Source organism: Haliaeetus albicilla, chromosome 6, assembly GCF_947461875.1.
Source record: "Haliaeetus albicilla chromosome 6, bHalAlb1.1, whole genome shotgun sequence".
Classification (NCBI taxonomy): Eukaryota; Metazoa; Chordata; class Aves; order Accipitriformes; family Accipitridae; genus Haliaeetus; species Haliaeetus albicilla.
Window position 1 is genome coordinate 36,619,438 of NC_091488.1, and position 25,992 is coordinate 36,645,429.

Below are 25,992 nucleotides of genomic sequence, written 5' to 3' on the forward strand. Positions count from 1 at the left end.
CTAAAGAGGGCTACTTCTAGAGAAAAAACCCATTTGTTGAAACATGGCTGAGATGATAGTGAAATGTGTATTAGTGCAGAGGTAGGAAGGAGGTAGAGAGAGCATTTACCCTGGCTTTTAAGTGAAGGGCAACAACAAACAGATCCCTGAAAAACTCTTCCGCGTTTTGCGCTATCTTGAAGAACGTCGCACGGGGAGCGTTATCACTCCTGCAGCTTCGCGAACGGCCCGGCGGCTGGCAGGAGCGGGGCTGGCTGAGGGGCCGGCGTCCCCCCGCCCGCCGCTGCCCTTCCCTCGGCGTGCGAGAGCCAGGGAGGGCAGCGGGATGGCGCGGGGCTCAACTTCGGCCAGAAGCAAACGTGCCCCCGGCAGGGGCAGGTTTTCCAGAGGGGTTTTAAGGAGGAGGAAGGAGGAAGCCCTCCGTTCTCCTCCCCCGGATTACTTACATTACTTACCGCGGTGTCAGGCGATTAACGGGAAACGGGGATGGAAAGCGAAAGCGCCCGCCGCCTCTCCCCTTCCCGTTCCCTGTCCCCCGTCCCCCCCCCGTTCGGACAGCAGCCGCACAACGCGAGGCGAAGGGCGGGTTTCGGTTGCTGGCGGGAGGGGACAGCCCCCCCCCCCCCCCCCCCAGCCCCGCAGCGTGTTTGGTCAGCGCTCGAGATCACTGAGGCGATCGGGGAGCCGCTTCGTGAGGGGAAGCGGGAGCCGCCCGCTCAACGCTTCCCCTTTGACTGGACTCGGCACCTTCCTCCTGGCAGCCCCGGCCATGCTAGTCAGCCATTTTATTCAGCCGTGACTCAAAAGCACGACCTTCGGCTCTGTGCGTGCGGAGGGAAACGGAACACCGCGACCCCAGCGCTCAAGCGGCCAAGGAACGCGTGCCCGCAGAACCACTGAAAAACGCCCAAACCCGAGCTCTGTGGAAGCCATTCCCGCCGGCCGCTCTGGTCTCCCCGGGAGGGGGAAGGAAAGCGGGGCCAGCTCCCTGCCCCTGGCGCCGACCTCGTCCCCTGCGCCCCGGCCCGCGGCGACACCCCGCGCTGCCGGGAACGGCCGTGCGCGGGGGCAGGGAGCCAGGCGGTTAACGGCCGCCGCCAGGCGGGCCTCGCCGTCACGGCGCGGCGGGGGCGAGGAGCAGGGCCAGCAGCCAATCAGCGGCGGCGGGAGGCCCCCTCCGCCCCCGGGCGCCCCGCCTTGCCCCGCCCCCCCCTCCGCCGAGCCGCCCGTTGCGGCGACCAGCTCCGGAGGCCGTCGGGCTGCCTTGGCCGCGCTCCCCGCCGCCGCTCCGCCATGTGGCCGCTGGCCGCTTGGGTGCTGCTCAGCGCCGTGGGCGCCGGTGAGTTCTCGCCGCCCTCTCTCTCTCTCTCTCTCCATTCCCCGCGTCTGTCCGGCCCCCGCGGCTGGGCCCGCGGCAGCTGGGCCCGAGACACCGTCCGCCCCCCCACCGCCTGCCAAGGGGCTCTGGTAGAGGCGAGGCCCCGGGGGGCGAGGGGGGTGTGAGGGAAGGAGGCCGGAGCCGCCGCCTTTCCTGGCCCGCGCAGCCGTTGGGCGCGCGGGGAAGGGAGGGGCGGGTGTCGCCTTGGCGGCGGCGGGGGGGGACGCGGGGCGGGGCGGGCCGAGGCGCGAGGCGGCCGGTCCCGCGGGGCGAGCGGAGCGGAGCGGCACCAGCCCGCCCTGCCGCCGCGGTTGCGGGGGGTGGGGGGGTGGCAGCTCCCTCCGCTCGGCGTGCAGGCTCGCACCGCCCCTGCCCGGAGCTCCCGGCTGTGGCCGGTGACCGCCGAGCGGCCGCGGTGGCAGCGGGGGCGTGGGGGACTGCGGTCTGCTTAGCTGTAGCTTGCCACCCGCTGGGGCGGGCGAGGGGAGGGGGTGGTCTTCCAGCCCTCCGCCTTGCCGCTTTCCTCGTCCTCCCCGGGTTTGGGGGTGGGTTGTTTCTTGCAGAAGTTGCGGGGGAGAGGAGGGACGCCGTGAGCAGCGCAAAGCTCCTCGTCTTCTTGTGCCTCGTAGCGTTAGAGCGGCTTAGCTTAATGTGCTGTCTCGGAGAAACAGCGGTGGTCAAAATGATGGTTTGGTGTTCAGTTTCTAGGGTTGACGGCATTTCTTGATGTTACAAAAAGTTTGGGTGTTGCTGATGTGTAAGTGACATCTCGCAATCTAACTTCTTATTTTTCTGTGCCTCGAGAAGAAACTTGGTGGGGGGAGGGAGCGTTAAAAAAAATTACAGCGCTTTCACTGAGGTGCAAATGATAGATTGTTCTGTCAGTAAGTAGCACATCTAAACCTGCGTATTCAAAGCTGGTACCTAACTTCATGTCTGACCTGAGTTAGCAGTAAACTGCCTTAAATGCTGAGTGCCCTAGCATGTTTTGTAGTCAGTGAGAAATGCGGGTGTCCATCAGGTGCAACTACCAAGTTTAGCCAATTTTACCATAATGAGCTCTATTCCCAAATTTGCACTGCATATATCATTTGAAACAACCTTTCTGTGGCAGCTTCGCCACTGCATATTCTTCAGAAGGAGGCCCCCCAAAATGCTTAGTATAAGGCTCTAAAATTGTCACCTTAATGTGACATCTCTGAGCTGATAATCCATGAAAAAGTTTGAGGCTAGGAGCCCACCTAGTAGTCTACTGCCTACAGAAGCTGGGAACTATTGCCAAAGGGTTCTGATGACTTCCTCGTACCACAAGAAGAATGTCGGAAGTTGATAGTGGAAATACCTGTAGTAAGCAGTCAGGTTCCCTTTAGCGAGATAGCAGCTACGCTGCCTCTTCTACTAAAGCAGTCAGATTTGCAGAGGACAAAACCCAAGTATTTGTCTGTGTGCTTCTGCTGGTGCCTGTCTGCAGCCTGCTTGTTATTTCCCCAGCACTCTGCTGGTGGAGCCGTTCACATGAGTACTTCTTAATTGGCTTCAGGCAAAATATGCCAGCTCTCATAGACTACACAACAGCAAACCTCTGGAATCAGTAATTTACAGCTCCCTACCAGCCTATGCTAATACTAGGGAGAAAATTGTGATCAATTTATTTTAATTCCTTCAAGACGGTGGGTTTATTTGCTTTGGTAAATATTTGGAAGTATAGTTGCTTCCTTTAGTTGAAGATTACCTTTCTCAGTGAAATGGAGACAGTGGTGAATAATTCTTCCTACGAAATGTAAATGTGCTAGCTCTAAAGGAGGAAAAACACCAAACCCCAACAACCACACACTCAGAAACCTTTTATTGTGAGGTGGGGTTAAAATAAAACATGTGAAATTTATTTCGTGAAGAACTACTGAAGCACTACAGCTTTTAATTGTGTGTATTTATTTTTTATTAGGGCGTAGTTTCAGGTTTGGGTACAGTTTCCTTTTGTTCTGCTTTTGTTACTTTTATTTTTCGAGGTACAGTTTAAAAATGCAACACAATGAGTAAACCAGAGTATAATTCTTTCTTCGTTGTAAAGTGCTGTCATGCATAATACATATAGACTCTGCTTATTATAAGCTTTTGATATTCAGTAGTAATCCAGTGACTTGTGTGAGAATATTAAAGCAATGTTTCAAAGATCAGTGCTTTTTAAATTTGATCTGAGACTCTTGCTTTGAAAAAAAAGGGCTACTGCAAAAAGTGACACAACTTTTATTGATCCCCCCCCCCTCCATTTCCCCTAACTGAATTTAGTAATCAAATACATATCACAATTCCAAACTGGTTTATACATGTGAATACCAGTGGTTCCTCTGAAGTCAGTGGAGCTACTCCAGTTTGTAAGTCTGTGTGCTTACAGTATTATGGGTTGTGGTCTTGTTTTACAGTACATATCTTTTCCCATATTTGGTTTCCTCAGGTGATATAGTCAAGCATTTTGAATGAGTCATTCCACTGGGACTTGGGAGAGCAATGGCTATTATGACAGCTATTAAACTAAGTTACAATTTCACACAAACAAGGAAAGATAAAGAACATAAAAGATTCAAAGCCTTCGTATTTTGCAGTCAAGCTAGTTTAATTAACCTCTTCTGGTTCCTGGTGTAATTTAAATACTGATATTATAATTTTCGGTGTTCTCAGGAACTGATGAATAGATCTTCATTTCCAATAAAATCTCAGCATAGGATTTAGGTCTTTCTTGAAACAGTGGTCAGTCAGTACTACTGTCTGTTTTAAAACTGTGGTGCAACGTGGGAGGGAAATGGTAAAAACCAGCAGTGATAAGATAGTCCTGCGTTATGGTGATTTTTTCATTACCTGCATTGAATGATAATTGTTATTAGCATTAATCACAATGATTTACAGCACAGGTTGTTTATTGTTACAAATTATCCATTTTCAATTCTCTTGTGTATACACTCAAATACAAAGTAAGTAATAATCTTATTTAATATATAGTATTGTGTGTGCACCTCCTTCATCGGAAAGGAAAAGAGAATTTGCAAGAAACTGTCTAAACCTATGGGCATTTGGCTCCACCTTCAGAGATAAGAAGGAACACATAACAAACCTTTGACTAAGCTGCCCTGCCTGCCTTCTCTCAAAAGTATAAAAGTAGAATTTTTTCTCTGTGTCCTTGATGAACTGTAAAGGATAGTTGTGTGGAGCTGATGCCTGGACCTATGTTTTAAGATACCTGTGTGATCAGCAGCAAAAATATGAACATCAGTGGGACAGCCTGTGATTAATGTTAGTGTATGCTTTGCAGAAACCAAGCCTTAATGCAGTATTTCTGCATATGGCATTTTAGGGGAAGTGTCTCAAGGAAGTGGCAGCCCAAAGTTTTATTACTTTTAATTTATGACATGTTATGGTATCCGAACATTAAATGGATGTGAGAATGGCTAAGTCTGTGTAGAGGGGCTGTGATAGAATAGTAATGATGCCTTTTTTCCTTCTTTTGTTACTCCCTTAAAGCATGGTTCTATTTTGTGTTTTCGTGGGAGAGTTTGCTTTGTTTTCCCAAGTCACATGTTGTAATTCTTTTTTCTTTCTTCTCTTATATATTAAGAAATAATTCTGAACGTGTTAATTTTCATTTTTCTTTCTAGGTTCTGCCCAGTTGATATTTAGTGTGACAGATGTTGTTGAAAAAACTGACTGTAATAAAACTGTCGTGTTACCTTGCTATGTGACTAATCTAAAGGAGAACGATGCAAATGTCATGTTTGTTACATGGAAAAAACAAGGAAAAGTAATTTTTTCTTTTGATGGAGCAAGACAGGAGTTTTTCAGAGATCCAGCGGTTCCGTCAGCTAACTTGTTATCTCGGGCGGATTTACCCAAGGGTATTGCCTCTCTAATGCTTAACAGCGCAGAAGCAGATGTTGGAAATTACAGTTGTGAAGTAACAGAATCAAACAGAGAAGGAGAAACAAGATTTGAACTTAGAAAGCACTCAGGTGAGTTGTCTGCCGTTGTTTTAGAACCTGTTGGGAGAGAAAACAAGCAAAATCTTATGGGAAAGAGAAAAATCATGAGTATGACAATGTATTACTTTAAATTGAAAATACAAAAAATGTAGCACCCATGCCTTCTAACTTGAATGCTAATATGAGTTATTTTGGATTAAGTTATAGGGGAGTGCTTCTGTGGGAAAGATCTGAACACATTTTTTCATTCTGTAATAATGTCTGAAGATCACTTGTCTAATATATTAAAATCTGTGCTTTCCCACATCTTTTAGATTATATAGTTGGTGATATTTTCAGCATCCTCATGTTTTTGCATTACACACTGAAACGTATTCCTAATATCTTTGTAATACTGAGATGTATACATCCATCACAGTGACTGCAGAGATCTTTTCTGTGAAGAATTGCATCTTGCAGTCTTTAGCTATGCTGGAAAAATTACAGATAGAACTAATGGAAGTTCTGTATAAGAGCTCTAAAACTTGATCTGAAGGCATGCAGTTTTCCAGTGAGGTTGAAAATGCTACTACTAGATGGTAACTTGTTACAGTTATCTAGCATTAAATGTTGTCCTCAGAAGACAGTGTTTAAAATAATGGTGACTAAGTGATGAATTTCTCATTTAGTGAGCCATTTTACCTTATCTTGTCAGACGCAGCCCATGTGCTCTAGCGCCTCAGCTATTGAATAATGGGATCTGCTGTACGTGTGTAGTCTGTCTAGTATTCTGCAGAAGGGACAGTTTCACTGAACGTATGTGTGTATTGTTTATCTGTTCTGCACAGGAGACTTGCTTCTTGCTTCTGGAAAGCTTCTCAGAAGCACTGAATATGTTACATATGCGTAGCACATGGAGTCTTACCTGTGCACTGTAGAATTGTCCTAGAATGTTTTTCCTATTAGTTTTTGAATTTGTCATTAACATTATGAAGCTCAAACAGATGTTACTTGTGTCCTGCTGCAGACATCTGTGTAATTCACAGTTGGGTCTAATTATTAAGTTAACTATATACACTGCAAAACAATGTGATCTTGAAATGGATTCAGAGGGGCGCAGCCGCTGAAAGAGTGAGGGTGCTACAAAATCATTCGGTTCTTAGAACACTGCAAAAACAGGGGAAAAGGTATAGGCAGTTTTCTTCCTTCTCTTATAGCTTCTTCCTTACTCAACATTTTTGGACTGTGTTTGCCATTCAGTGTTAAGCTCTAGAAGAGGAGGATGTAATAGAATCAAGTACCATTTGCAAGTTTTACTGTTTTATTTTTACTTTCTATGTGTTTAGAATTTTGAAAGTGGTATAAAGACTACAAAGCAGGAAACTGATGTAATTTTTCTAATTTCATTTTCTAGTTGTCAGTTGCGGCGAGGAAAATACCCCAACATCAAAGGAAAAATGTGGTTGGTGAAGAACTTATAGTTCAGAGGTCACATTAGGTTTGAGGGTATATGCTAGAAAATGTAAAACTTAGTCATAATGTTTGAGGGCTTAGCTGAAGGTAAAACAGTCACTTGTTCTCTCTTTAAATTTTTCTGCATATTTTTTTGTTGTTTGTTCCTCAGTGTTCTAAAGAGACTCTTGAGATAATAAGCTAATAGAAGAAAGTGTGGCAAGTTGGTTTTGAAAAGGGTTGGTGAATAATGGAAATCCTGTACCAGTCTTCACTCTGTCATTTCTGAGCAATGAATTCATGCTGTCACTTCCAATATGTTCCAGTTGATGCTTTTCCAAAGATAGTCTTATAAGAGCCAGCTATTCTCCATCTCACTTTACAGAGTTCCTGGATTCATCTAGGAAGTGGGTAGCAGAGTGAGCAAGATTTCTGTGCCAGTGCCCTCATCTTGGGGCACACTCTTTCCTGATCAGTTATCTTCACAGGAGAGTGACTGTAAAGTTTCCCCTTTTTCTTTTCTTTTCCTCTTTTTCCCTCTCCCTCCCCTCTTTCCTCTTTTTCCCTCTCCCTTGTCTGGAAGTCTCTCCTGTTAGTTTGGAACTGACTTCCTTATATTGGCTCTCAGAATAGTACTTTTCACCAGTAGTTTACTTTATTGCTATAAAGCACCAGAGTAAGGGAAATGTGTTACCAGGAAAATGTGTTCAGCTGTTTCCCTTATTTGCACGTTGCATGTACCAGCGGCATTGCAAGCATTTCCATACAGGAAGTGTTTTCAGACTCTTGAGACTGGACCGTATGTGGTTCCATGTTGCATGCTGAAGTCCTAGCAGATACCAGGCTTTATGGCTGCTTTTTTTCTATTTGTAATACCTGGTAGTGTCATCTGGAAATGCTAGAGGAAGTGAAGCTGCTTTAGAGTCTCTGCTTGCAGATACTTTCAGTTCATTAATAATTCTCAGTGACATTGAACAGCATTACTGTGATTTGCCTGTAGGATTTGGCTTATCTGGAGAATGGCAACTGTGCATTGAAGTTACTGTTCAATATTAGTTGCTTTTTTGAAAATGCAAATGAAGCAAAAAGCCTTCCTTTAAACAATTAATTAATTTAGGCTCATTTTGGCGATAAGGAAGCTGGCAGATACTCCTCCATTTCTCTGCCTTTAGTATTGTCGTTGTTTAACCCCAGCCAGCAACTAAGCACCACGCAACTGCTCACTCACTCCTCCCCCTTCCTAGTGGGATGGGGAGGAGAATCAGAGAAAGGAAAAAAAAAAAAAAAGGTAAAACTTGTGGGTTGAGATAATAACAATTTAATAACTACAGTAAAATAAAATAGAACACCACCACCAATAATAATAATTAAAAAAGGAATATTCAAACAAAAAAACCCAAACCCAAAAAAAGACAAGTGATCCACAATGCAGTCGCTTGCCATCTGCCCCTCCCAGCCAACTCCACCCAGTTATAAACTGAGCATGACATTCTATGGTATGGAATATACCTTTGGCTAGTTTGGGTCAGCTGTCCTGGCCATGCTCCCTCCCAGCTTCCTGTGCACCTGCTTGCCGGCAGAGCATGGGAAACTGAAGAATCCTCACCTTAGGATAAGCACTACTTAGCAACAGCTAAAACATCAGGGTGTTACCAACGTTATTCTCACACTAAATCCAAAACACACTGTACCAGCTACTAAGAAGAAAATTATTATTCTTAGTAATTTAGTCTTAGAGAAAAAGAACTCTATCCTAGCCGAAACCAGGACAAGTGTATGTTGTGATTTCCTTTGTATTTATGTTATAACCACAGTAGCTTCTTCTGTCACCCCTTGCCCAGGGAGGGGAGGGGGAAGAGGGGAATTTGTGGATTTAAAACTGTCCTCAAGGCATTTACTTGACTTTGAAAGTTGTGAGGTATTGCTACTTAATTCCATGCTTCTGGAGCTGCAGATGCAGCTTTTAAATATGGAGAGTAAGTGCAAGGAATATGCATCTAAATGAAGATTAGAAATTTCTTTGGAAGCAAGCGTGCGAGCAGAGGGATGGTGGCAAGTATAATGTAAGAAATGGAGGCTTTGGATTCCACTGAGCGAGTCTAAATGAAGTTACAAGCAGAGATGCAAGAATCAACTGCATTTTCTAGTTCAGTGGAGATATTTTCAGAATTTTATGTTGGAAGGTGGCTTACATGGTCTTACAGCACGAGTGACTGAACAGCCTAAGGCATCCAAGATGCAGGCAGGGAAAAAAGGCTAAATGGATGATGGTGGGAAGACCTAAAGGAAAATGTGTCATTTCTGAAATTAACAAAGTACTGTTTCCTTCTCATTTAAGTTAGTTCCTGTATTCCTTATCACACATCTGGATTTCTTCAGGGATCACAGCAGTTGGAGGTAGAATAGGATAGCTGGGGAGGCACTAAATTGAACTTTTCCTGTCTTTCCTGCTTAGCCTAAATACACTGTTTTTCTGATCTACTGTGCTGTTTGTAGTTCCACAAGCTAACTAGCTTGTACTATCAGACAATAGCGTAAACATATCCTCTGCTCCAGTGGAGGTTAAGACCTCCAGTTTGGAAAATGTTAGGGTAACTAGAAATACTGAAAAAAGATTGTCACATATAAGATCAGAGTGAAAAATACATAGGTATAAATCATAGTTTTCTTAACCTATTATACTCTTAATGTTAACTATTACATACAGTATTGAGTAATCTAGAGCATAGTCTAAAAGGAGCAATAAATGTAAAGCTAATAACCTCAGTTTTTGTTTTCTTTCTGCCATTTTTCTTTGTTTATTCTCTAGGATCATGGTTTCTTCTAGTGGAAAGGGCTATCATCATAGCGTTGCTGTTCTTAGTTATTATTTTGTGTTCGGCTCAGTTAAGTGTTATTGGTAAGTATTGACTCTTTAACTCTTTGTAATTATTGATTTGTTCTAAAAATCACTTGTGTGCGCAAAGGCATCTGTGTAAGATGAAAGATGGTCCTTATATCTAAAAGATGTGTGGTAGAATTGATCCAGATAATACACAGAGAGGTGGTACATCTGCTTTGTCAACTAACTTGGTGTTTGGTTTGCTCTGGAATCCTCTCCTGATCATCCACGCTGTTACATACTTTTGTTTCTGGGCTTGCTTTTGGCATGAACAGTTACCACCAGGAGAGAGTTAACTCCTATATAGTTCTCAAGATAGTTCCTAATAAGCACTGTTATTTACAGGCTTGGTCAATAAGAGCACAACAAGCTACGCTCTTCTGCGCTGCATCGTCTTCCATTTCCTTTTCAGTGAGCCCTGCACTCTTTCAGGACATACACATTTTTGGCATCCAGCTACGAAAACACTAGTCTGCCGTAGCATTTGCAGAGTTTGGGACCTTTGAACTGAAAACATGACCTCATCAAAAAGATGCGTGTTTTGGGGCTTCAGTGTGCCATATAATGCTACAGTCATGCAGTGTAAATGCAGGCACGCTGTCATAGGGGGTTTAGCCCTAAGCAGTAGGATCTGGGCCAGTCTGCTCTATTTGCTTGGAGGCCAGGGGTTGCTTTCTGGGGTTAAGATTTTTAGCAGCTGTATTTCTTCATGGACAAAGGTATGATGTGCAGCCTAAAGGGTCTGTGTTAACAGCTAGTCTACCATGTGGTGATGTTTCTGCTGCCAGTATTGTTGCAAATGATGAGCTTTTTTGCATGTGTGTAATTTTTGTGGGGTATAATTGATAATGTCTGCTGTCATTGGTTAGAACAAGGAAGCTTTTCTTCACTGTTGGTTCGCCATGACATTATTGAATCATTAGAAAGAGAAAGATGTTTCATTTTATGGTCACAAAATCAATATTAGAGAAGGATGGTGCTCTCTTAATGTAAAATTCTTCATTGGTCTTTTAGCACTGGCTGAATTAGAATTTAACACTGACGTCAATTATTCTGTTAAATGTTTTTAGAGGCAATACGTTTACCGGTGTCAGACACCCTTAGATGTTCTTTATACACTGGTGTCTAACATCTATGCAATGTAGAGTGTGTTTTATGTCCTAGTCTTTCAGAAGGTTCCCTGTGGTGGAATTTGTTACATCAGTCTTTGAGTTTTTTTCAGCCTTTTTCAATTTGTAGACTTCTAAAAAATTAAAAAAAAAAAAAAATTCTGCTTAAGAGTCGAGTCCGTAAGAAATGGAAAGAAATCGCACTCAGAGTGATTTATAATAATCACATACATATTCAACCATCTCTATATATTTTTCTTATTACTTTTTCATGAACCTCGGAAAATGGTACGTGACTCTTCAAAGGTCCAGCCGAGGTCAGAGGTTGAAAACTAATACATATATTTTTAATTATTTTATTTCCATACTGTTAGATTCCTGATTTTCATTATTGTTTATAATGGTTTAGGAGTCTGATGTGTCCAGGAATTGTCATTGCCTTGCATTTGTAGCAGAACTTTTTTAACATTTTTAGCGTTTTGATAGGAAAGTAATAATTGTCCTGAAATAGGCATGGATACATCCATGGAGAAGCACTGTCATTTTACAGGAGTAAGTCGAGCCTGCTTGGATTTTTTTGCATCTCCGCACTTTATTGTGAGGTCTGTGACCTCTGTGGGGAAAAGTAATTGTGCTACCTCTAACTTAATAAATGTGGGTGTACTTACTGTTTTTGTTGTTTGGGTTTTTTTTCCTTTAATTTGCACTGGTTTAGTTAACCTGTGAATCCCACAATGCTGCAGTATACCTTCAAATAGTTTGTTAAACTGGGCTTGATTTTTCTGTGTAACACTTGGCACTATATGTTTTCTTGGTTTTGTGTTTTATGGGAGGGTGGTGGGTTTGGTTTTTTGGGGGGTGGAGGGTTGTTTGTGTGTTTTTTTGTTTGCTTTTTTTTTCTTGGTTTGGGGTAGGGTGTTTTTTTCTTACAGGATTGGCTTTTAGGATTTAAGTATAGTGTATCAGTTGCTTATTTTTGCGTTTGTGTCTTGCTTTCCTTATTTAGCATACTTACAATGTGAAAAATATATGAATTTCCACTACAGATATGCAGGAAGTTTTTACTATTACTACTATTCCAAATAAGTTTTTGGTTTAAATGACAGTAGTACTTGAGAGTATGACTGAGGTCCTGTTGTGTTAGGCAATGTGAATATAATGAAAGATAGAGTTTTAATTATGAGAGAAGGTATTCTGTAACCCTTCCATAGATAAGGTACTATTAAAGATTTTGTCATACATACCTTGTAGAATATTTACTGTATTCTCATGATTTTTTTTGGTGTGCTAATGCAGTGCATGTAAGCGGGATGTTAGTTCTGTACATGCTCCTTGTTCTTCTTTTTGAAGTTACTTACAGTATTTGTTTGTTCTCTGTTTGTGATTACCAATTTCAACATATACCAAGGTTGTTGGTATATGAATTTTCAAGCTTGGAGCAAGAGCTGCCTTTTTTTGTGTCTTAGTTTTAGCAGTGTATAAGGCAGTAACAAACACAGCTTATTATGACGTTGTATTTGTATTGTTCCTTCTTTTCCAAAGACTACTAAAGTGCTGTTGCTTTGAAACCCTCCACTGGAATCAACCGTTTCTGAGATGGCAACTATTTAGCAGTGCAGTTTTACTGAAAATTAGTCTTGTCTGTGGCATCTGAACATGCAGGTCATCCCTTATCCACTCATCCTCAAAGCATTCTGGTGAGATGGGAACATCACCCTATTCCCTTGGGGATGGAGGTGATACATCTGAGCTCACACAGTGTCATGGAGAAGAGAATTAAACCTGGGATTTCTAAATCCCTGTCTGACACTCACCTGGGTAACAAATTCACTGTAATGTTATTTAAATGTCAGTAGTGCATCCACTTGAATTAACGTGTACTGTGTCCCAAAGTAATTTTGATAACATATCACCTGAAATGTGTAGAAGGTGGAATTAAGAATTTTGACTAGAATGCCAGGTTTCATTTTTTTGAGTAAGCTATATTAACCATGTCAAACAATGAAAACAACCAAAATCTTGGTAGTATACATAGTTCTAAATTTTTAGTAGTTTGTTCCTTCGTTTAGGACAACAGTCCTAATCATAAAATCTGTGTATTTTAGTGAAAGAATCTGTATGTCTGATTGTTTTCCTCTCTGTCTCTCTTTGTTTTGTATTTAAGCATTAAAATATGAAATTGTACCTCAGAAGAAAACAGGCATTCTTGTAGCAAGTTTCATCTTCACAGTTGCTGCTGTTGTAGGCACTGTTCTTTTTGTCCAAGGTAAGTGTATTAAAATTGCCTTCCTAGTTTAAGGGAATAAGAGCACAAATGAATCTCTTCCATGCAGTAGTATTGAAGTTAGTACCCCCTATTAATTGCCATCTGCTAATTTTAAAATGGAAAAAAGAAATTGCAGAATACAACAGAAACAGCATTGTGGTTGTCAGGCCTACAGATGATCATAGGGAGATACAGACTCCAAATTTATTTCTATTTTCTGTCCTGCTACCTTGGATGAATATTAGGGGCTAGGGAGTGACTTCTGGTGCTTCAGTGGGATTTTTTCTGGACCATAAAAGCTTGGTGATAACTAATAATTTACTTTTGTTGCTTTGTTCCAGTCAAGGATTTCTGTTTTACTAATTTCCATACAAATGTTTGCAGGTGGCTATACTGCACAGAATCAAGCTGGTCTTGGCCTAATCGTAGTCCCTGCTGTGATTTTGGTACCACTTCAATACTTAATGTTTGGAGTTGGTGAGTATTTATTTCTTCACTAGCTTGAGAACACACTGATAGAAAAACTGAGCTCCACCCCCCCATAATCTATATACTGTTTTCATTTTTATAAATAGGTGCTATGATAGGGCCCTGGCTTCCTGACCTTCTTAGTATCTCAAAACAAAATGTTTAACCTGTGTGTGTTTGGCTAAGTTGCTTCAGAGAAGAAGTTACCTGCTTGAAAAACAAGATATAGGGTAGGATGTCCGAGTGATTCCTGCTCTTTCTTCTTGGGTCTTGGAACTGGATGAATAAATAACTCTCAGAATGTGTGTGTTTCATTTTTTTCTACTCATGGTTTATTTATAATTTTATTTATGTACATAAATTTTTTTTGTGTGTGTATACATACAAGAGCCCTGAATGACTTGCAGTCACTTGTGAGTTTTGATATCACACTGGCTGGCTGAGCTTGGAATTCAGGAGAATCTGATTTCTAGCTTTATGTGAATGATCTAGCTTTTGTGTCTCTGTAGTTAAACTTTAAAAACTACAATTTTGTTTCTCTTTCTGTCTTTCCCAGTTTTCGAGAGTCTACAGCAAGCAACATTTGCTCTGATAGGTTTGCAAATTCTTGGTTATGTAATTGCTGTGGTTGGTTTTGCACTGTGTGTCTCAGGTAAGCAATTTATCTTCTGTAAAAGTGTCTTTACTTTTGTCAGGACCTGATGTTTGTTTGTTTTGTAACACTAAAATGCTGTGAAAGTGGCTTCACTATGTTGAGTGTTAGCAAATAACTTCTGTAAATGTACTTTAGGACTACTGTGTTAATGCTCTTTTATCTGGTGAAAGAAGAATAGCCCAAAGGCAGTATTACATATCATTTTCATTAGTATGACTATATCCAGCATGTGTTCTATGAACAGTTGCTTAAAAAAAAAAAAAAAATTGTTTTAATTTTGCAACAGTTAGTGCTCTAAAGAGTCACCTAAAACCAACACTGACCTTTATTATTGTTGTTCTTACTGAGGCCTAGGGTATTTAGAAACTAAGAGTCATAATAATTTTTTCATGTTCAATGAATAAATCAGAAATTCTTTGTTAATCTCCACTTGGATGCAACTGATAACCAAGTTGCTGAGAAACAAATACCATTGAAACAGCCTAAGAAGGCAAACATGGAGACAGTAAAGTTGACGTGTTCTTGGACTGTTTTAAGTCTGGTTGTGGCTGGCATTCTGTTTCAGCACTGAGAAACAGTCAGTGTTGTCAGGGAACACCAACTAAACACTACGCACAGTGATACCCCTTATCCCTGCCTCTAACCCTCCCTTTGTCCTCTGCTTGCCTTCCCCTCCACCCACTAGAAAACCCCACAGCAGAGAAAAGGGTGAATTTAGGACTAGGCATCCTTGGCAGTATATTTAGTAGTAGAATACATACTTGTGTTCATTAGAAGCACTTTATACCCCTGATTTATTGTTTCATAGAGACAGTCTTAATTTTAATCGTTTATTTGGTTGGGGATTTAAGAAAAACTGTTTCTCCTTGAAGTGGTTTCTAAAGGTTTGTCTAATCTGAGTGAAATGACAGACCTTCAGTGATTTGAGTTTTATGCTTATTGTTTAGTATTTACAGAAGTATTTCTAAGGGGCACCTAAGTGTTGTCAAATGTAATAGTAAAATAAACTGGTGGGAGACTTCTGGTAAAGCATTAATCCTCTAGAGTAATGCAAAATGGAGCATGTTTTTATAACGTTCTCAAATGAAAGGCTCCCTAGTTTTTCAGGGTGACCTTTGCACAGGTCACATAAGGTAGATGTTATCTGTATCTCTGGAAGTTTAGCTCAATGACCCTTAAGTGTCAGTAGAAATAGCTCATCCTAGGTTGAGCTCACAGACAGTTGCAATGACTTCAAATCCGTGGAAACAAGAATCAGACAACAAGGAGTTTCTGTAGTGAACTGTGGTTAGGTTGTAATAGCCTGTTCCCGCTCTGTGATATCCCTGTAAACATGGAGCATTCCTGTTATCTCTGGCGGATTTGCCTCAGAACTACCCTCATATTCTGCTCCCTTCTTCCCTTTTTTTACTCTGTTTTATCAGTAACAGTATTGTATTCTGTGGTCTAATGCAATTATAGTTCAAAACAATTGGGATTGAAGATACAAGTTTAAATTTAAAATACAGTTAATGAAACAATGTTGTCAGTTGCAGTGAATGCCAGTAGAATAGCTAAACTGTAGTAGAATAGGACAGTTAAGCAGGATAAAATCGGTAAATGCCTCTGTATCATTAAAGAATCTATACAGAAAAAGATGCAGAAGTAGTTCTGGGATAGCTTTGAAAGATTAATTAATCATGTGTGTTTTTATCAGGCTTATTTATTTTAGTATTCAGTTACATCCAAAAATAAAAGTTTGTGCTTTTACTTGTGTTGGGTGATGCAGTTTCTTTTATCGTGTTTTTAACAGCCTGTCCTCCATTACATGGGTCTGTTGTGATTGCTGGCTTAGCTATTATGGCTATTGCACATTTGCTTAGTCTGGCTTACGTATTTATTATGGGTAAGTAGCACCTAATATTCTGCCTTTTTTTTTAGCACTTAAATATTCAGGAGAGCAATTTTCTCTATTGTACTATTCAGAGGCAGACACAGCTTATTTGAACATAAGGTGTGATTTCACAATTACATAGTTTAAAAATCACTGAAAAGTTGTCTGTATATATTGGCTTTGTTTCATAGAGCCTGTGGGGAATCTTGAGTAAAGAAATTTACAGTTTATCATAATAAACTGTCTTGAGATGGACACAACCAGGTTTCTTAAGTAAGAGTGTTTCAGCTGTAGGACAGATGTTGCTGTTTAAGCTCTGCATTTACACAGTTGACTAGCTGAAGCTTAGAACGAAGAGAGCAAAAGGATTTCAGAGATTCTATGGAGTGGGTTATGGGATGGTGCAGACAAAATATGAATTTAAAAAAGCAAAATACGCCTAGTGATTTCCACTGGTTGGAGGTGCATTAAAATATGAACGATTTGAATGCACACCTTTCATTTTAGTGAATCCTGCTTGTGCTTTATTTTAAAAGCTAGGAGCAAAGAATAGCAATACTGTTTCAGAAACTGGTCTGTTCCCCAGATCTCAAAAAGATAGGTTTAAAGGTGTAAAAGCCAGTCAGGCCTGCTAAATAAGCAAAAAACATAGCAATGCTGTGTGATTGGAATGGTGGCACACCACAGCATAACATCATGTGGACTTTACAGCTTGGGTCTGAGAGCAGAGTGACTTTATTTGTTTAAAGCTGTGCATCAAGGCTCTTCAAACAGCTTGTTAGTTTGGACGCAGAACCATGCAATTGAGGATATATTGCTTCCAGACTCAAGCTTATGTGTACAGTCAGCGCAGTCCTTGGTCTGCACTGAACTGTGCAGTCTTCCAGGTTTAGTATATGCACACTGAGTGTGGGCGTGGCCAGAAATAATAGACCCTGAAACAGGGAGGATTTCTATTAAAGAAGAAATTAAGGCAGAATGCCTAATATTTGATACCTGAGATAGGTGAAGATGAGTCAAAAATGTGAGGTGAAGCAAGCCTTTCAACAACAACAACAAAAGTAATTTTTATTGACTTCAATGCTGTGTGCTAATGGTCTGCATAAATATTGCATTTGTAGTTTGATTTTGCTGGCTGAAGAAGTCAAATGTGACTGTTGGGGTAGAATCCAGCACACCAAAATAAGCACAAAGAATAGTGTGTAGTGTAATTCATTTTTAGAACTGAATGTGTAAGTGAGACAATTCACACACTGTACCTGATAAGATTATTCAATTCCTAAACAGAGGAGTGCTTTGAGGCTTTAAGAATTTGCAGATCATCATATTAAGTAGTTTTGGTTAGGGGAAGCTTCAGTTTTGTGTGTTGATACTCTGTTCCAAGTTTTATCAATAGGTATTTTTATTCAGTTGACGATGACATTTATTCATCTGCCTGGTCACTTCTTTGTAATTATTTTAGGTTCCAGAATGAAAGATCATCCTCGTCCAGGGGTAAGCTTAAAATTAATAAATTTGGGGTGACTAGATGGCTCAGGGGATTGTAGTGAGATACTGAACCTTTCTTCACTAGTTCGAATTCAGACCAGGTTGGTAGCAAGCAAAAGTTCTGGCTGTGTAACAGATGTCTAATGTTGAGTGAGTTGGTGGTCTTCATTGTCCCTATTGAGTGTGTCTACAGTACTGTAAGTGGCAGCCTTACGTAGCGGCTGCTCTGACTGTTGTGCCCAAATGGGAATTTCAAGGGCTGTCACAAAAAGGTGGTGGATGTGAAGGGAACTTTGGTGTTCTTTTACAATGCACTCTTTCACAGGAACTTATAAAGACCTTTTGCTCACCTTAATAAAAATACTTTTTCATTAAGGTCAGTGCAAAATACGGTTGATTTTTTTCATCTAGGTGGCTTATAACAAAGGCTTCGTTTTTTCTTTTCCTATGGTCTTTTACACCAGACCCCTTTAATAGTCTCTTGAATTCCCAGCTATACGGATGCTATAGCCTTGGATCTTTTTTTTCTTTCCTTACTTTCCTATAATGCCCCTTAATTTCATGAGACCATCTGGAAGCAGAGTGTCTGTCTTTAGGTAACACAGAACAAATGGAAAAGCACTTTGTTGTTTTAAGGAAGGTTTTTCAGTCAGTTTTTTTGATTTCAAGAGTAATCATTCCTAAAACAGTAATTTTCATAGACTTACGCAGTGCTTTCTGGTGATCCATGACTACAGACTGCCTGATTTCTGGAGTTCTGCAGAAGCAAGTAAAGAGGCACAACTGTATAATACCAGTAAAATTTCCTTGTAACAGGGGAGCATGGCAAATACTCTCCTTTTCAGTCTACAGCCTGAGACCCAGCTGTTGAAGAAAGATGGTTTCTAACAGTGGGGTGTGAGAGCTGACTGAATATAGGACAACAGAGATTTTTTTTTTCTTTGCTTTTTCTTATCTGTTTTTCATTTTTAGGAATAGTATTTCAGAGGATTGGTGTTGCTTAGGGAAGGAATATAAGTGCATGGCGTTTTTAAAAAAAAAAAAAAGTATTACAGATATGCTTCTTTCAAAACGCAATCTTGCCTTTATCTGATATGCTTATGTTTACTTGTAGATCGGAAGCAAACAGGGCAAGAGGAGATATATTTTTTTTAAAACTTAGTTTTTGGTTGTAAATAAGCTTTGAAATAGAAACCCATGTGCTAAATAACATCCTTTGTGGAACTCCATTCTCCTTATGAGCTGTTCTCTTCACAAGGTGGTTTTACACTGCAGCAAGGATTTGACAAATAAATAGCCAGAGTTATGTAGTAGTGAACACCATGTTACTCTCTGAATTGGAGACAGGAATGAAATCTAAAGAAATTTTTAAAACTTAGCGGTCATTGGAAATCTTGGCCACTAAAAATAACGGTTTTTGCGGCTGCAGTTAGTGGAGGGTTAGATACAGAGGAATTCAGGTGACAATAATTTGTGCTCATGACTTCCAGAAGTTACAGAAAGATCTAGTGAAAAACTAAGTGTGTTTATAGTATGTTGCTTGTTTCCATCAAGGAAAGCATATGTTGCTGTACTTTGAGGCAATATACAGGTGTGAAGTGATTTTGAAAATACACTTTGATTCTGTGCGATCTAAAGACTATGGAAAACTCGGTATCAGTCAAGTGCTTCATTTTGACGCTGGGGCACGCTTACAAAATGATACTTAATATTTTCGAGTGTGAGAGGGAAAAGGTGCATATCTTGAATTCTGCCATCTTAACCAATTACTGATTTTTTTTTTTAACATTTCTGCAGATTGCGTGTGTTGTTTCTGCTGATTGTCTACCAGACTAAACGCACAATTGTGGTGTATTTCCTTTTGAGGAGATTACACTTGATTGCTTGGCTACTTTTTTTTTTTTAGTCATGCTGTTTTATTACTAACCATTGATCAAATCACAGAAATAACCAGTTAGGTTTCAGAGCTTAAAAGTAGTATCTGCATGCCTTTTGCTGCCACCTAGAGGTATTTCATCTGAGGAAAAAATTACAGTGGGGAAAACATAAGCTGGAGAATGCAGTTATTGATTATTTAATTTTTTTCAGAACTCTAGTCATTAATTTTATTAACATTCAGCTTTCTTCATTTTTGTAGAATCACTACTTACTGTATATGTCAATTAGAGTAATTTAACTGTGGCGAGCCAAAAGTAAACATGAAGGCTTTTTATACATATATGTATTTTTAAATGTTTTGCAGAAAGCTGTAGAAGAACCACTAAATGGTAGGTGATATTCAAGGCTTATCTTCTAATTAAGGGATTAATTATGGAAAAAGGTCAAAAAATAATTCTGGTTCTCAGTACAACAGCACTGAGATGGCAGATCGGTATGTCAACTTACGTGGCTCTGTGAGTCAGTAAGAGTTTGATCTCTTGATGAAATTATGCCTGCAGCTCCAGATTCCCTGTTCTACGCTACTGTGCTTGCTAGCCAGTGGCATCGTTTGACTGTTTTAGGACAAATCTAGTATCTCAGGATATTATATCCACCCTCTTTGCTTTGCAAAACGTCCAACTTTTAAGAGGAAAAGAGGGACAGGTCTTGTTAATTCTTCTTCATAAGCATTTATCTTGATGAAATACTTAGGATTATAGCAAAATCAATCCTTGGCACTCTATTCTTTTGATAGTTCTTTGGGTTGGGGAAACTCTTCCATGGTGTTGGGAAATTCTGGTAGCGCTTAAGATGGGGGAAATCTATGGTAAGAAAGGGATGACTCTGATTTTTTTTTTTTTTTTTTTCTGCTATTCTGTTCACTAATTGGCATGCTGGCTAGTAGCAAGTTCTAACTGGAATTTTAGAATTAATCTGAATATTATTTCTGAAGCATTTCTTGCTGCTTTGCTCATTACTAATCTATTTGTTTGGCTTTTAAAGATGCAAAAGGAGTGATGTTAGAATGATGGTAAGTCCAAATATATGTCCAGTTATTTATTTTAATTAACATGTAGCTGGGGATTTTGATGTTTAGAGTTACCTAGTGCTAATATGATGAAACTTGGAGGACAGGTTTCAGTGCAGATGCTGTTCTTATTCAAATTACATTTCACTGAAAAGAAAGAATACATAATTTCTGTATCATACATAGGGGAAGAATGTGTATTTCTAAACAGTGAAGAGGATGAGTCAGTGACAGGGAACTATTAAATAGTATGTTTCTGATCAAATGTGGAAAGTCAAATAGCTTGTATGCTTGCTTTATGTTTATATAGTATTTAAGATGCATGGACTGTTTCCTTGGTGGTGGGTTGTTGTATTTGGTTGGGGGGGAGGGGAGGTTGTTGATATAACTAAGCCTTCTCTACGTATTTAATTGGTGATCTCCCATGGAAGTTCACAGGAAAGTGGTTTAAAAGTAGACTTTCTCTCCCCCTCTACCCCTTTAGATGTTATTTAAATTCTCTGGGTTTTGTTAGATTGTTTGTATTCCAATCAGATTTCATACATTTATTATTTTTCAGGGTCAGATAGTAGTGTTTAAAAATGAACAGAACTGAAACATATCTTAATAAATTTAAGAACTGCTTAATTAACTTCAGCATATTTTTGACAAACCTGAATTTTGAACTTTTAAGATCTAAAGTGCACTGTGGCCTCTTCTGCTCATTGATTATGCTTGATGTTTAAAGATCTACCAAATACTGTAAACAAAGATTTATGTTGCAGTGTCCTGGCCTAACTTAAGATCTCTTCTGATTTGAAATGTCCTCAATGCTGGGATTAGTCATTTTTGATTTTATAACAGCCTGTAAGATTGCAACACCTACTACATGTAAATAGACTCCTCCTGATTTATAATAAGCCATGAAATGAGAGAGACTGTATTAACTTGGCCCAAAATTCCCAAACTGGTACCTAAAGCAGGTAGCTAAGTTTGTGAAGATTCTTGGTTCCTGCAGCTCATATCCGTCAGAAGAGTAACAGAGTTTGCCTGGCCAGATTGCTCTCAGTGAAGAGCTTGTATTTTAGATTAGATGCTCAGGTTTGAAAATGAAAAAAGCCTTTTACTGATTGTTTTCTGTTCAGAAGCTGTACTTCCTTTTCATGGGAGTAGGATAAAAGAGCACTTGTTTGATGCTATTGGTACTTAGTTTCTTCCTGGAAGCTGAGCAAGCTTGTCATGAGGTGTCACTAGACCCTTAGCCCAGTACTCCTGCATCAAATGACAACATTTTGCTAGTCAGGATTAAGAGTAAGGTCACTCTAAATCTGTTAGTTTACTTGAAATATCTTTATATCATGCCACTTCTAGAAGGCATGAATTGACAATGTGACAATAAATGAGGTACTAGTTGGCCCTGATTGGAAGAAGGTGTATCAGCTGGTTTTAAAAACAGGCTTCCTTACAAATACCATGTACTGCTAGGTTTATGTTACTTAAGACTACTGCATGATTCATCCAGATATGCCAAAGGATTATTTTCTAAACCAATAGGAACACAAGCACTTTGGCAGTACAAAGGACAACTGCATTGGTGTCTCCTAAACGCATTGATAAAATGTACACCACTTAGTATAATCTGAAGTAGGAGGAGTGGAAGGTAGGTCCTGCTTCAGAAGTGGCTGTTGCTTGTTCTTCAAAGGCAGTGGTTTGAGATCAGGAAACAACCAGATATTTGCCAGTCTGTTGCATTCAGAACCGACCAGAAGGGAGATAAGGATGGGATCAATACAGTTACCACATACTGCTGAAGAACCAGCAAGAGTTTTGCTTCGAGATCCAGTTTTAAATAAGTTGACTGTTTCCTTGGGTCTCATTTAGGCTTATAAAAACCTGCCTCTTCTAGTGCTGAGGTAGAGCTTCCAAAAGCACAGAAGCTGCTAATTACCCATTTCATTTTGACTTTTAGGGTAGGGTTAGAAGTCTGTCTGCTTTTTCTGCCCTGAAAGATGGCTCCTAAAAATAACAGAAGGTTTTACAGATCGAAAGCAAGGGCTCTGACTCGCAAGCTGGAGGCAGGAACCATTTGAGCTCTACCTGCTTTCTACCTTATCTTAAATATGTCATCACAGAGGCACAACCAGCATCGCTGATGGGGGTCAGCCTTGGCTAGAGGCAGGTCCAAATTGGAGCTGGGGAAGCTTCTAGCAGCTTCTCATAGCAGCCACCCCTGCAGCCCATCCCCTGCTACCAAAACCCTGCCACACAAACCCAAAGCACCTTGAAAGTTCATACACACACTGAAGGGGGGATGAGTCAGGCTGAAGCACACCAGCTTACAACGTAGCATGTGAAAGTAAACCAGCATTAGAACTAAAGGCAGGATGGGTCAGACAGCTAAGTCTGGGAGCTGCTACAGCTTATTCCAATTCATGAGCTGTAGCTCGAAGACAGTGTCCACTTTTCTGGACACTGTGGAGAGGCTGAAACATCGCTTGCTGCTAGTACTGCTCTTTTGCATTACTTCAGCACTAAGCGTGCTTTCAAAGTTTGAAATAAAAAAAAAAAGTCATTTTTTTAAGCTGTAACTTAGGTAGGCTGCTCTTCCCACGATCTTCTCTTCTTTTTCTTTTTTTTTTTTTATAATTCCCAGACCTGCAGAGCTATGTGATGTGTGAAAAGTACACCGTTGTTGATACACCGTGGCCTTGAAGATGCACTACTCGACGAGAAGAAATTCAGGAAACTAGTTGTTTTGCATGTGTGGCAAAAGTGCTTTTGATATAAATGATGTAATTTTATAGTCACAGCAGCTGTAGCGAGGAACATGTGTGTTTGCCCACATGTGATCTTTATTTTCTTCTGTTATGGTATATATGGGATGGTTGAGGGTGAGAATATGAAAAGCACTGTTTGCCCACTACAGGGTCTCCCTGCAGTAATCCTTAGTGGTATTATTTTCAAAAACTATCATTAGTCACTGCTTCGATAATGGGCCTGCTCAGCCCAAAGATTGCAATACCATTCAGACTTGTTTTCTTTATTTGTGTGCATGGGCAAGGTATGGTCATATGTCTATGATACAAGCAGGAAGTAGAGATTGTACAAATACATCTTTTCTGACATTCAGCGAAACTTTTATAAAAAAAATGCTTATACACAAAGTTGCATAAGTACAAAGTTTACTCCCAGCTCTCTTGAGTTATTAGTCGAGTTCTCCTAATTCCACGAAACAGTAGTATTCCTCTCCATGGGCAGGAGCCATGTATGCTCTGGTGGCTGATATTTTAGTCCAGTGAGCAAGCTCTCCATGCCTCTTCCGCATTCTTTGATGAGAAACTGCTCAGCTGTTGGAGCCTAATTCAGCACTGGAATTCTGGAGCACAGCAGCTAGTAATTTTCATGCTGAATGTGGTTCTTTTGTATGTTCATGTTGTACAGTGTGTGGTACTGGAAGCAATTTCAGGTTTTCTTAACTCAGTGAATTTGTAAAACTCATGGATGCTTCATAAAAATAGGAGCTGTCCTATTTAGTGTATTTTTGACAGAGTTTTAAAATCTGTTTTCTTGAATGGAAGAAGGAGCTATTTAATTTCTGACCCGAGTTTGTGATGCTGCCATTACATCACAAATACATAAAATAGAAAGTAAGTAGGAGGAGCTGATGGGAAGTGAGGAGGCTCTGTTTCTGTGTATATATATAAGTGGTACAGTTAAAAATCAATTTTCTAGGACTTGCACATTCCATGAGATTTTACCACGTTTTACAACTGTTTTGAGAGTTGTTCCAATATAGTTGGCTTCTCTTGGACTTTTATGTATACTTTGTAGAAATCTTGACACTGTCTCCTATTCATACTAAGGTAATGTATTTCAAAGGCACACATGGTTTTCTCCTTGTAACAATTTAAAACTTTGTTTGGAAAGCTGTTGCCAAACAGTAATGTAATAAAATCCATGTTTTTAAAGGTTCCGAGTCATTTGGCAAGTCTCAGAGTTGGATGTTGTAAACTAGAGTTCATATCCGTGTTGTGGGTGCATGTTGCAGAGATTCAGGTCTCTGCATGTTGAGCTCCAAGCCTTGATGCAGACACCTTGCATCAAGAATTCAACAAAATATAATTGAGGTATCTGATTTTACAATATTTACTCTCATAAACAGTCCTCTTGCTAGGGCTGCAGGATTGAACCACTTAAAGCAACCCATGGTCCAGCCCTCACTAAAATCAGTGGAACTGGCCACAATGAAGAGGGTTATTCATGTGATAAAGCATTTAAGAAGCATGTATGGTTTACATTTACTTTCATACCTTAAAGTTTGTCAGTGGCAGTATTCATATAATATTTGAGGTCCTATATAGGAATCTTCTGATACAGGTTCTTCTGTAATCACAGCAATCTCTACCTAAAGATAGGAGATTACTCTCCATTAACAATTCAGTGTAAGAATTTACCTGATTTAAGTACCATGCAGAACTCACTGTTTATAACTAGTGATTCCCTCTGGCAAGTTGAAAGTTGAGCAGTTGAGGAATAAAAAACAAAGCAATGGGAATTCTCTTGAGGTATTCTGCCTTATAAAAACCATTATGTATGATAGCTTTATGTTAACTTCTGTAAAGCAAACTGCAGTAGAACCCGTTTGTGTCACTGTGGGATGAGGCTGAGCTGTTACTAGGCATTGCTGAAACCTGAGGAGCTCGGTGGCCCTGTACAGGCTTCAGAAGCAATTCCCCAGAAATGGGAGAAACCCACCCTCCTGTTGTTGTGTTATGGGCTCTGCTCTGGATTTCTTGTGGGTACAAATTTAAAAGCAAGACTTTAAAAAGTCATTGATACACGCAGCCCTTTCCCACCAGTAATTTAAAACCAAAGTTGTTCATAACTGTATGCTTCCATTTGTGAGTTTATGTGTGTGTGTGTATATAAATATATAGACATTTTAAATATCTATAGATCTATAGTCTTTACCTGAGAAAATGTTTTTATTTATGAAACATGAAACAATTTTGTAAATATTGTGCTAATATACTTAAAAAATAAAGTCATTTTAAGTTGTTTTTGTGAGAGGTTTTTCTTGGTGCTGTCACACTGAACTTCTGTAACTCCTTCCATGAATTCATAGTCATAAGCTCTTCTCCCTGCTTTTACACCCTCTGTCTCCCCCCAGATTACTTACTGGATATACAGGAACAGGCTCTGTTGCTTAGGCTGCTGCAGATGGTTTTGGTTGGGAGATCTTGGTGTTTCTCCTTAAAAAAGTCATCTAGTTGGGGAAGAAAGTACGTGGATTGCCCTCTAACAACTTGAATTGGGCTGACTGACTTCAGCCGTCGAATGTTGTCACCCAAGTATGCTGTGGGAGGCAATATGATCTGAGGAATAACAAGCTCCTAATGTAACTTTAAAAGCACAGCGGAGCAGTGCATACTTCCAGTCAGTCTTCGCAGCGCTGAAATGACATTTCTGTGTGTTACTGCTAAAGCACTATTGTGGAAGTTCCAGATTTTCTGAAGTTGTGTTTGACATTTGTTTGAGAGTGGAGA

The 25,992-nt window shown here is 40.3% G+C and overlaps 1 protein-coding gene across 6 annotated transcripts; it reads left to right on the forward strand.

Annotated features, from left to right (window-relative positions):
- Window positions 1-1,182: 1,182 nt before the first annotated feature.
- CD47 (CD47 molecule) lies at window positions 1,183-25,506 on the forward strand. 6 transcript variants are annotated; one of them, XM_069785553.1, is made up of 12 exons: window positions 1,183-1,339; window positions 5,029-5,379; window positions 6,743-6,790; window positions 9,590-9,679; window positions 12,935-13,036; window positions 13,421-13,513; window positions 14,061-14,156; window positions 15,952-16,044; window positions 17,495-17,526; window positions 19,763-19,787; window positions 20,443-20,472; window positions 23,102-25,506. In XM_069785553.1, exons 1-11 carry the CDS (start codon window positions 1,294-1,296, stop codon window positions 20,466-20,468), a joined length of 1,002 nt encoding a protein of 333 aa, XP_069641654.1. In that variant the 5' UTR covers window positions 1,183-1,293; the 3' UTR covers window positions 20,469-20,472; window positions 23,102-25,506. The 6 variants fall into 6 exon arrangements, with proteins under 6 accessions (XP_069641654.1, XP_069641653.1, XP_069641659.1 ...); XM_069785552.1 differs by lacking the exon at window positions 20,443-20,472 and having other exon boundaries at window positions 23,100-25,506; XM_069785558.1 differs by lacking the exon at window positions 19,763-19,787 and having other exon boundaries at window positions 20,443-20,470; window positions 23,100-25,506.
- Window positions 25,507-25,992: the final 486 nt, after the last annotated feature.

What these genes read in the sequence shown, in the direction of transcription:
- CD47 (XM_069785552.1), top strand. Translation starts at nt 1,294, where the DNA reads ATGTGGCCGCTGGCCGCTTGGGTGCTGCTCAGCGCCGTGGGCGCCG. An exon ending in GCTCAGCGCCGTGGGCGCCG is followed by an intron (nt 1,340 to 5,028) that starts GTGAGTTCTCGC and finishes TTTTCTTTCTAG; the next exon opens with GTTCTGCCCAGTTGATATTT. An exon ending in ATACTTAATGTTTGGAGTTG is followed by an intron (nt 13,514 to 14,060) that starts GTGAGTATTTAT and finishes TGTCTTTCCCAG; the next exon opens with TTTTCGAGAGTCTACAGCAA.